General features: G+C 38.6%; 1 protein-coding gene across 8 annotated transcripts in view; it reads right to left on the bottom strand.

The window, feature by feature from the left end:
- Positions 1-254: 254 nt before the first annotated feature.
- CALD1 (caldesmon 1) overlaps positions 255-12,014 on the bottom strand; it is a 204,525-nt gene continuing 192,765 nt past the window's right edge. For all 8 annotated transcript variants that reach the window (XM_055590974.1, XM_055590976.1, XM_055590978.1 and 5 more), the window contains 4 exons: positions 11,874-12,011; positions 11,302-11,397; positions 4,997-5,077; positions 255-2,540 (listed from right to left, as the gene is read on the bottom strand). In XM_055590974.1, coding sequence (XP_055446949.1) covers positions 2,535-2,540; positions 4,997-5,077; positions 11,302-11,397; positions 11,874-12,011 — 321 coding nt within the window. In that variant the 3' untranslated portion in view covers positions 255-2,534. The remainder of the gene's footprint in view (positions 2,541-4,996; positions 5,078-11,301; positions 11,398-11,873; positions 12,012-12,014) is intronic.

Here is a 12,014-nt window from a genome sequence, read left to right as displayed (position 1 = left end):
GAAAAAGTTTTTAATCCCTCTTTTCAAACTTTCCATATATGTTTGATCAGTTGTTCCAATCAGAGCGATTCTTAATGTTTTGTTGAAAAACTGCTTGTAATAAGAAGTATCTAAAAATATGAAATAGCTTTCTTCCTTAAAAAATGAATCCAAGACTCAATCTGAAATACACATTTTGCTATGCCATAATCTTTATTACATCAGATAGAACTCTTGTAATCAATATAGTACATAAAACAAGTGAGGCAAAGACATTTGGAGGAATTCCATTTATTGTGGATGCATTTTCACAATATATATTTATTGCAGCGATCAATTATCAGTGAAAAATACTGTGTTTATAAAATTTTCAGGAATGGCAGATTCACAGAACATGCTAGTCACCTTGCAGGTTTATCTCTTAAAAAGATAACAAAGAGAATTGCAATGAAACAAGTAAACAAGGAATTTCTTTTTCAAAAAATTAAATTCAAACCGAACAAAAATCTACCCTAAAAGTTATTCCATCCAAATACTGGAATAAAAGTCAGGATCAATCGATATATTCTCTTCTTAACTTTAGACTTTCTAGAAAAAAATATATAACAGTGATCAGGAGAAGCTCTTATTCAAAAGTACAACAAAGAAACTTGATCTCGCTATAGGCCATAATTCAAACTTTGATCCATTTCACTCCAGTCGTGGGAGTCAGTGCTAACTCAGGCACTGCACGTGAATTCTAGTTCATCTTATCATAGACTCATGTCTACTCTGTCATGGGTGGGTGACTTGTGCAATATTGCTGGCTTTACTTTCTTTGGCCCAGGTGTGCTAAAAGCTAGAAGAGTCAACCACTCTATATTGATTTTCGAGGAAAAGAGCCCCTGGAAGGCGCTAGTCACTCCTCATGCCAGCCCTACCCTGGCAAGCTCCCCCAGGGAACACTGTGGATTAGAAAAGGGTCATTTGGGAGGCTCCCTCATTGTGGTAGGAATTGATACTAAGATAACTTTGGTAAGTCATGAGGTATAGGTTTATAGAACTACACTATATGTATAGCTCTATGCTAGAACATATTGCCAAGACACTGGAGTACTCTTATTTATTGTGAAGAATAGATGAATGCATATGAGCTAAAAGAAGATCTGATATCCGGATTGTGTGTGTACAAATGATGAGTTGACAGACTCTTGGGGAAAAAGGTAAAACTAATGAAAATTACATATTTTTTTTTTGAAAGCTCAGCACATTATCAGCTTATGGCAAGTACCAATGACTAATAAAGGTAGAAAAGTTTAACTAAAAAGATGTTAAAGATGTAAGTAGGTCATGACTCCTAAATAGTGGCTTTTGCTTACTTTTCTGCTTCCAGAGATTAGTCAAAGTTGGTCTTAGTACACTTATTTATGGAATTCTAAGCTGTACAATTTTGTCACTAAGATTCTTGTCTTTAATTTTCAGAGAAGGAAGAGACCTCAGATAGCATTTAAGCCCATCTATTGTGAACTTGATTCTTACGAGTGAAGTTCTGAGCAAGCTTTAAGTTTGGTAGATTTGGTACAATTCACACTGGACTTCAAGATTGCTTTTAATTATAAACTAAGTACTATGTTTTATAGAAAATGTCAATGCATTTTGACACTTTGAATCTCTCTTTCTTATAGGTTATCCAGCATTGGAAACATATCGATACCTATTCTGCCATGTTGCTATTGGCAAATATGAAATATTAATATAATATTGTGATTTTTAGTTTTTAAAAAGCAGTGATATTGGCTAGTTACAGGGACATACTGCTAAATATAATAGCCTAGCACATAAAAAAGCTTTCTACCATTAGTGTGTTTGTGTACGTGTATGCACATACATACATGATCAGGGTCATCTAAAATGTGGTTTACTATCACTACCAAAGAAATCCACAAAGCAACCAACCTAAAGAAATCAGTACCACTGTCAGCTAACATCATAACCCAATTTAGATATTCATCAACATGAAAAAAGTAATACCTTAACCGTACATCTTTCTATTTTGAAGACAAACATTGCAGTATCTCAAATCTGAAGTGGGTTACTTTCACAAAGTGTTATAATTGCCTATAAGATAATTTCTTCCATGCTTTATTCTAAAGTGCAGAAATGACATGACTTCTGTTTTGTTTTTAAACCACTAGGTTTCATTTTTCTGGATACTGCACATTCCTCAGGCAATTTCCAACTCGGATCTCCTTTTGTTGACTTTCAATGTGGCTGGTATCACTGTTCAGACACAGAGTTAGGATGATCAGTAGAAAAGTCTCTATTTCACAGCATGGGTTTCTTTAGAAACAGGCTCCTGTGCAAAGGCAGTACTTTTACCATGAACATCTCTAGACTGTGATTATTAAATATAGTGATAATATACATGGGTTTACTGGGATAATGAAAAACAAAACGAAAGGAAATGAACCCAATTTAGTAAATCAACATAAATATAAAACAGAGCAAATTAGCCCTCTTCAACTGAGCTGGTCCAGCATCTTGAGCGGCTACTTTGGGTTCTTTCTTGAACTGTCTCAAACCTGTTAAGAGAAGAAAGCTTTAAATAGGCAGGCCATGGTGTTTCAGCTAGACATTTTGTGTCAGAATAAAAAAAAGAATCATAATATGGCAGGAATAAATGTTTATGAAAGGGAAGATTATTGTTGGCATTTCATTTAAATATGCTCCTCTTCTTTCAGTCTATCCTTTCCTCTGTTGTTTTTTTCACTTTCCTCTTTTTTTCTTCTTTATATTCCCTTTTTCATATCTTGATCTGGAGCCTTGCTCATGGCATTCAGGGTCAAAGAGGTTTGTTGTTTTTTTTTTTTAACTACTATAAGGGCCAGGACTCTATGATATGCATCCCAAGATAGGCACGCATGACTGAATGGCTTAGTCTAGGCCACATCAAGGCATGATGGTAAAGCGGACTAGGCTTATCTTCAGTTCTCTCCAGTTTTTTCATTTCCTACTTCCTATTCATACACCCCTACCCTAGAAACTTGTCTGATCCATGGTCTTATTGTACACCATTTCTTTTCTTCTGCTAGCTGATAAAAGTCTTTGCTGAAGTATTCACGAATGTTGAGTTGTTGTGAATCCGCAATTTCAAATAGATAGTTTCATTTCAAAGGAATTACTGCATGACACGAGTGAGTTTGACATTTTGGCCCAAAGGAGCTGTCTACTTTGCTGCCTCATAAACTCAGCTCTGGGCCTGCTGGTTATGATATTATTATTATTGTAGAAAGAGTTTCATGGTATAGATCAAAGAGGAGGGGCTGGTATGTGTGAAGTCTTACCCTTTATCACAATGTTGCACAAGTTCAGGGAGTACCATTTGTGTTGTGTTGTATGTGAGTGGTGCTGTCTGAGTCTGACCATCCCAGACCATATCTTTACTTTCTAGAACACTGCCCCAGAGGAATGCTGTCCAGAGGGGATCTATTAAACTTGTGTTGATGGCCTAGGGACAGCTGACATCTCCTACTCAGAAAGGAGACTATATAAACATTTGGACTGTCATTTATGAAAGATCTTTCCTAGAAGGGTCATAACGGCTTAGGCCAACAAAAGTTCTTTTTCTTTTTTTTTTTAAAGAACAACTGAAAAATGACTCCTTTCCCTTCCACCAGGAGAAAACTGTATAAGAAACTCAGAATGTTATATTTTCTATTGAGTATGCAATTCTCATAAACACCCCATCATGTATAATAGTTAAGAATGCAGGCTCAGATCTGACTGCCTGAGTTTAATCCAGGCTTTGCTCCTTGTTTGCTGTGTGACTTTGAGAAAGTTACTTAACTCTCTGTGCCTCATTTTCCTCAGATCTAAATGGGGCTAATAGTAATAATGGTGACTGAAAAATAAATAATGGTGATTGGATGGTCAAATAAGATAAGGTAGGTTGAGAAGGTAGAACAGTTTCTTGTATATAGTGTATGTTCATTACATGTTAGCGATTTGTAATGGTGATAATTATTACTGATACTTTTAATATATTTAGCGATTATTTAGAAAGCTTATTTAAAAGTCATTTAAGTAGAGAGGCTGGCCCAGTGGATTTTACTACCAAAATGTAACAACTGAGAACTAATAGAGAAGATGGAGTAACACACTCAGACTCAACAGCACCAGACTAGCACACAGAAGTAGGAAAGAGGAAGCAATTCTTTCCCTTTTGTGAATTACAGTGATTCTTCAGATGCTTTTGAGATGTTCTTCAGTCCTAAGTTGCTTAAAAAGTGCTTCTGTGTATGGAGTTCTACCCTGGCCATAAGCAGACTAGCCTAATTTTACTAACTGTTACTCCCTGATTTTTCTTTTTTCAATTTTCCCTCTACCAAGAGAGAAGACTGGAATTATTACTTGAAATAAAATGCTACAACAAGGGGTCCTGTTTTTAGTTTGTGCATCATTTAGGTATTGTCCAGAGTCCCCTTTATGAAGAATGAGCAGAAGACAAAAAAAAAAAAAGACAAATCCAAACATCCTTAGCCACTAGTTTTCATAGGGTAGCAAATTTTGCTAACTTTTGAATGTTATTTTAATTTTTTGTCATATCAGCCTTGAGTCCTAGGCTGCTGGCAATGCGACCCCTTAGAATGGCTCCAGAAAGCAGCTTTCAAACTACCCTGTAGGGAGAGAGATGTTTCTTCCCCGGGCAATCTGAAAATTCTGATCTTCAAACCTGGACTTAGAATGTCTTAGAGAGTTTCATGGTATAGATCAATGCCCCTTTCACTACGATGTTTCTGGAAAGTCCAGGAACCATCTCACGGATCTGGACTATTTACCTTGTGTAACTGACAAACCTACCACGCTGAAGGCTCCATGACACTGCCCTTCACTGTACCATATACAGGTCTTTAGAAACTGATGGTTACTCAGGCAAGAGTCTGTGGATCAGTGCTATTTCTCATTTGACCCTGGGACCTCACACTGCAGGATACAGTAGGAAATGAACCCATGAAAAACAAATCTCCCAGTAGATTACCTTAGTGGGGGAAGTGACCTTGTCCACAGATTGCTTTTCCCAGAGGTTCCTCTTGCCAGATACATCTCCTGGCCTCAAATCCTAATGAACAGAAAGCAGAAAAATTAATATGTAGCTCTTTGTATTTTCTGGCCAGGTCTAAATAAATCACAACGTGTTGTTTATTTGTGTAACACACTTTATCCGAGTGATGTGAAATGGTTTGAATCAAAAGGATTGCTAACCATTGTTTGATTTTATATAGACCCTGACCTATGTTGTGACACGAGAATGGGCTCAAACTATGCAGCACTGAGGTCCCGTTATTCACTGAGGACTTACCTGACCTGTAAAACTGGAATATAAGCATATTTAAAATGAGATAGCCTATTTTTAACTTTCTATGTCCTTAGAAGTGAATAGCACATAGGTTTTAAATAATTTTTGGTATGAAAGTGAAAGTCGCTCAGTCGTGTCTGACTCTCTTGCGACCCCATGGAGTACATGGAATTCTCTAGGCCAGAATACTGGAGTGGGAATCCCAGGGATGGGGGAGCCTGGTGGGCTTCTGTCTATGGGGTCGCACAGAGTCAGACATGACTGAAGCGACTTAGCAGCAGCAGCCTTTCCCTTCTCCAGGGGATCCTCCCAACCCAGAGATCGAACCCAGGTCTCCCGCAGTGCAGGCGGATTCTTTACCAGCTGAGCCACAAGAGAAGTCAACAATACTGGAGTGGGTAGCCAATCGCTTCTCCAGGGGATCTTCCTGACCCAGGAACCGAACCAGGGTCTCCTGTATTGCAGGTGGATTCTTTATCTACTGAGCTATCAGGGAAGCCCAATTCTTTGGCATACTCCAATATAAAATAAAAAGTTTAAAAATTAAAAAATACCTACAATAAATAAATAATTTTCAGGGGGTTGGATAAGCACTTCATCCCTTGCCAATTAGCTTTCTTTTTGGCCTCACGGCCCCCAGCCCTTAAGACTAATGCTTATCAGCTGGACTTCCAATGGCCAACCCTGCATCTCTTTGCCTGAGGACTTCCTCTGGCTACAGGTGCCCACTTTGTCCACCCAGGGGGCAACCTGCATGTTCAGAGTCATCCCTAAGAGCAGTCTTCAATCACTCATCTATGAGATTTGGTGCGAGAATATTTCTTAGATTCGCTCACGCCTCAGGTAGGGTAACTAGAAGCATGTGTTTTGTGATGGCTTCTAGGCTTTTCCCAGTGGGGTTACGTTTAAAAGCTCACGTAGTGAGTTGCTTAATAAACATTCTTAACTGGCTGTTTTCTTTTTCCGCCTCACTTCCTATAGTGTTTCCTTCACGTCCCAAGTACACTACTTGCACAGGAACCACTATTTTAGGGCAGCCCAATCTAGGACATTTTTGTAATTACACTTTTCTCAGACTAAAATAATTTTATGTTTTCTGAGAAGCAAGTGGTAATTCAGAAGTGTATCAGGAGAAGCCAGCCCCTTGAAAGTAAACATTTACTACAAACTGTACCCATAAGAGAAACTGACAGGTTGATGACATATGCAAGAACCCGTGAAAATCTTGGGAAGAAAACACTAAAATACGATAACAGCTATATATCTTGGATTTTTTATTTACTACCTCATAATGAATTTGGCTTAGACAAGGATCCAAATTTCTGTTTCCATTTACTTTTCTTCTAACATTTGCTTATATTAGTCCTTGGCAAAGGCAGTTTCTGGAAAATAAATGTGTTTTACTGAAATAGTAATGTTTGTTTTGGCAAACCCTTTTCTCATTAGAAGGCAAAGCTAACAGCAATTGCATTTATCCATGGACACCAGTCTAAGCGGACATATGTTTTTTCATAAATAACTATTGAGATTGTAACGCTGAAGATGCACTGGTTAAATAGTATCATGTGAAGCAGTTCAGATTTACCTTATCTTATTATTAATAAATTTCTGGATTTTCACTGTGATGTGGATTCCTGATATTCTGTTAGAGAGTTACACCTATTTAACTTGGAACCAGTAAGCAACAAATCAGGTTGTTTTTGAAGAATTCCACTGTATATTTCCATGTAGGCAGAAGCTGCCAAATTGTCTGGAAGACTGTTTAAAAAATTTGGAGACTATAATCAGGAACATGCTAATGGTAGCTCTGGAAAGTGGCTATTACTACTTTATTTATTTGATTTATATAAGACAAATACTTTTTTTTTTCTAATGTGAATACTCTTCTACTGAGGAAAATGAATTGTATCTCCCTTAAATCCTGCCTATGAATCTTTTGAGGTCACTTAAAGAGTTTAGAGAGTCCATTTAAAGAAAATATTAACATCCAAGTAGCAAACTGGCATTTTAAATCAAATGGGAAATATAAATGAAATTACCTGACTGGCCTACTACATTTTAGAGAAAGACCCACTCCAGAAGAACAGGGAGAAATGAAGGCAGGAAAGCAGACTTCCAGTCAACCAGAGATCAAAGAATGAAGAAGAGAATTCAGCTGAGAAGGACAAAGTTGGTATTTTTTTTAAACAAAAAGAAAGATAAATTAGCATTTTAATTGCTGTATATAACATGTAGTTTAGACACAAAGAACAGACAAACCAGGTACAACAGACATATTCAGAATTTTACACAGTGACACTGAAGTCCTGTAAATTCTACCCACAAATAGCAATAGATGTCCCAGTAAAGAATCAGGTATAGATCAGTGTTTAAATAAGTTACTAATTTTTAGAAACCCCAAGTAATATTGATTTGACAAGCTTCTGAGCACTTTTAATTACATGAAGATTAATTCATAGCTAGTAGCAGAGGATGGTTTTTATCTTAGGTGAAGTTTAGAACTGAACACGAATCTCTTTTCCTTCTTCTTGAGGTTTCACTGGGTGAGCACTATTTTGGTGAGAAAATTTCTCTCTGATTTTTCCTTAATGGCCACGTGCCACACATCTGCAAACACAACCCTGGCTTTCCCCTCCACGCATATATGCCAAGGAATAGAAACCAAGGGCTAAGAATAAATCGCTTATGGCCCTGAATTAGAAGCGTGGCTTGGGGAGCCTCCTCTCTACTGTTGTCCTTAGGTAATCTTCTGACATCCTGAGCTCAGCGTCAGCCTGACCAGAATCCCCAGGCTGTCAAACTCACATGTCTGTCATGAAGAGACAGGTTAGAAACACAAAAGCCGGAAGTGGCTGGTGGAAGAAAATTTTCAATTTTGAAAAAGAGGGAATCGACAAATTAAAGAGTGCATACCTCCACACCTCAAAAATGTGTTTGAATTACAATTTTAAAAGGGAAAATAAAGCACGATGGCCTGGTCTACACAGATCTTAGCTGCAGGCCACCAGAGTGAAATCCCCTGGATAAGACCTAGACAACAGCCTTTCTTGACCTGACTTTCTAAGCCGCCTTCCTGGATTTAACCTTTTGTCTGATAAGTTTCATGTACTCATATCTACAGGACCCTTCCAGCTCTTTCCAGTAGTTTGGACATTTTCATTTCCTTTCTGTTGGATCCTTATTGTCTGTGGTTAACAATCCTGCCTTGTTGAACTCCAAGTTATTTCTTTTCCTGAATGACATGTTGCTGGTCTACTATTCTTGGAATGTGCACAAAGCTCAAAAGTTGCTTATTAAGAATACTCAAGCTGGCCTTTTATCTATAACATCAATTATGTATCATTATCTTTCGACCTGGCCTTTATCGAGGAAGCCACACTAGTCTACAAAATCCAATGGGACATGGGGAAAAAGAGATCATTCTGATGTATACTAATTGCCACATTCTTCTTTCCTTTTCTACTCTAGACAGTAGTATAGCAGTTGCCAACCTTTTTGGCATGAGGGACCAGTTTCAAGGAAGACAATTTTTCCATGGGCCAGGGGTAGGGGAGAATGGTTTTAAGATGATTCAAGTGTGGTACATTTATTGTGTACTTTATTTCTATTATTGTATTATATTGTGAAATACAATGAAATAATTATACAATTCAGAAAAATGCAGAATCAGGCAGTATTGCAAGTGATGGAAAACAGCTGTAAATAAAGATGAAACTTCACTTGCTCTCCTGTCAGTCACCTCCTGCTGTGTGTGACTCAGTTCCTAACAGGCCACAGACCACTACTGGTCTGTAGTCTGGGGGTTGGGGACCTCTGCCCTAGTAGACAGTCTAGCAAATTACTTATTAAATATTAGATAAAGCAGGCAATGATTTTGTCATTTCCCTGTAATGCCTGTTTGTCCTGCCATTTTTAGGAGGTCATCAATAATTCCCAGAAAATGGGGATTTTTGTGGAAACCTGGACTCAGCTATACCTATTGTAATACTAACCGAATTGAATCTTTTTAACGCTCCCATTAGGATGAAACAGATGATAGGCTTATCAGTTAAAGTGTTGATAAAAGAGTATGGGTCAGGTCCTTGACCAAATATATGAGTATAATCTGGGACCGAAATGAAACAAAGTTGTATATACATGTAAAAAACTGACCACCTCCTTTAGCAATGTGCCGTATTCATCCAAGAAGAAAGAAGAAAAACATACACCTCTTTCTTCTTATCTTGCTATCCTAAGAAGTCTTAAATGGGTCCACAAACTTGCTGAACTTGTATTATATGCAATGTTTTAGGTGGCTTTCAAAGGGGTCCATAATTTCAATAAGGTTGATAAACGCTGGTCTGGAACCATACAACTTTATATAAACTGCCGTTAAAAAATAATTTCCATTCTTTATATCACCTTGGGTGCTGCGGAAACTTGAGGCACTAAAGATCACATACCTTGAGGGTATCATCCCTTGCCTTGTGTGTGCTAAGTCACTTCAGTCATGTCTGACTCTTTTTGACCCTGTGGACTGTAGCCTGCAAGATTCCTGTCCATGGGATTTCCAGGCAAGAATACTGGAGTGGGTTGCCATGCCTCCTTCAGGGAATCTTCCCGACCCAGGGATTGAACCTGTGTCTCTTAAGTCTCCTACATTGGTAGGCGGGTTCTTCACCACTAGTGCCACCCAGAAAGCCCTACTATCTCCTTTTATAGGCCTCCTTTCGTATATCTGAGGGCTTCCCTGATGGCCCAGAGGGCAAAGAAATCTGCCAGCAATGCAGGAGACACAGGAGATGTGGGTTCAATCCCTGAGTCAGGAATATCCTCTGGAGGAGGAAATGGCAACCTACTCCAGTATTCTTGCCAGAAAAATCCCATGGACATAGTAGTCTCAGGGGCTATAGTCCACAGTCACAAAGAATCTATATCTATTGGGAGCGGGAAAAAGATTTCTTTTCAATATATTAACTTTCCAGTTGTAAACTAGGTTCACATTAGTTTTATATCTCTGTGAGGCCTTTAGGTAAAGAATCTCAGGCTGAATATTAATTGATTATAAGGAATTGTACCCAAGAAGAGTATGGAAACATTTCCATTTTTTGTTTTTTCAGTTGGAAAGGTGATAAACTCTAGTGACTTTGGAGATTAAACATGGAGCCAATGGGTGCAATTAAATGCTCAATGGTGCAGAGACCTAGGGTTTGGGAAGCTTTTCTTCTGCCTCTGGAATGGGGTGGTTGTGACAGCAGTCTTTTGCTACCTTGGGCACCAACAAAGCTATAAAAGCCAACTGAACAGAGAAAGCTCACCAGTGTACAGTAGGGAACTTCATAAGGCTTTTGATTATAATGATAAATGCAAGGCAACTACCATATACATTCAATGAAAAGGTTAAGAGAATATTTTTAGTAAGAAAGCCATGCTTAATAAGAAGATTTTACATTTCCAAAAATAACATTCATAACCAGTTTTTATAGTTTCTAGTCTTACTGTTGTTTTGTTTTTAATGGCTTTTCTTTGGAGGTGTTGACAAGGAAATTACAGCAATTATTTCAACAACTACCTAATCACTGTATTTTTGTGTTAAGTTACAGAAATTAGGCAAATTAGAAAATGTGAGCTCAATAGCCAGCATAACATTCTAAGTCTAGGTGTGCTCTTGACAGAGAAATGGCCGAGATCATTTGACATTTTCAAATTCCTAGCTTAACTCATAGAATAGAAACTAAACACGCAGATAGTTAAGAGGCTAAATCTGAACTGCCTCTGCGTTCCGGGAGGAGAGGTGGTGAGAGTTCCGTTTTACCTTCTGGGTAAATGAGAGTGCAGCTGCTCGGGACTGCTCTCTCTCATCTGAGCCCCTCCTTGTTTGTTACTCAGCAGTCGCAGCCAAGAACAGGGGCCCTGTTTTCCCCAGACAAAACCCCCAACAGCCTGTTTTCTTCTGTTGCTGGAAGCTGAGCTATCAAAGACATTCAGAAAAACCTGGAGCTACTTACAGAAGGCTTGGGAGCAGGTGACTTGCTTCCCTCGGGCGTTTTGGTTAGCCATTCATTGATGCGGCTGGAGACCCCCACCTTCAAGCCGGCGGTTTCCTGTAAAGGTCAAGCATCCAATGTTAAAGGGGAAAAAAAAAAAAAACTACCTGGAAATTCAAAGCAACCTCAAAATACTACTCAGTATTATTTCATACAGCACCAATCAATTGCTGATCATTATATGGACTATTTTAAGGAAAATGAACCTTGAACTTGATATTGAAAGCGTATGATATCTGGTTTTCTTCCCCCTGCACTTCCCCTCCCCTGCCAATCCCAAGGTTAGTGATGAACTCTGGGCATTGTATTTAGAGGCCTCTGGCCAGGGCATAGTATACAACCTCAGGAACACACTCTTTCTGAGCTTGCTTTTGTGGTCATTGCAAAAGAAAGTAAGAATTATACTTTCTTCACTGCTTTTGTAATTAACTATGTAATTCCTAAAAAAATAAAGAAAAGGAAAAAAAAAGGCGGGGGTGGGTGGGTGGCGGGGATCCAACCTCCAGAATGAAAAGACAGCAACCCTTGCTCACCTTGTTTGGTGTGCCCGAAGCAGTGGGGGATGAGAACACATTTCCTTTCTCCCACATGCTCTTGATGTTGCGGACACCTTCGGCAGGAACAGGAAGGTCCGAGGCTGCTGGCTTTGTAGGTTTTGCAGCTTTTGTTCCCTG

Source organism: Bubalus kerabau, chromosome 8 (genome assembly GCF_029407905.1).
Source record: "Bubalus kerabau isolate K-KA32 ecotype Philippines breed swamp buffalo chromosome 8, PCC_UOA_SB_1v2, whole genome shotgun sequence".
Classification (NCBI taxonomy): Eukaryota; Metazoa; Chordata; class Mammalia; order Artiodactyla; family Bovidae; genus Bubalus; species Bubalus kerabau.
The sequence above is the reverse complement of the archived record's forward strand: the minus strand, read 5'-3'. Positions and strand labels throughout refer to the sequence as shown.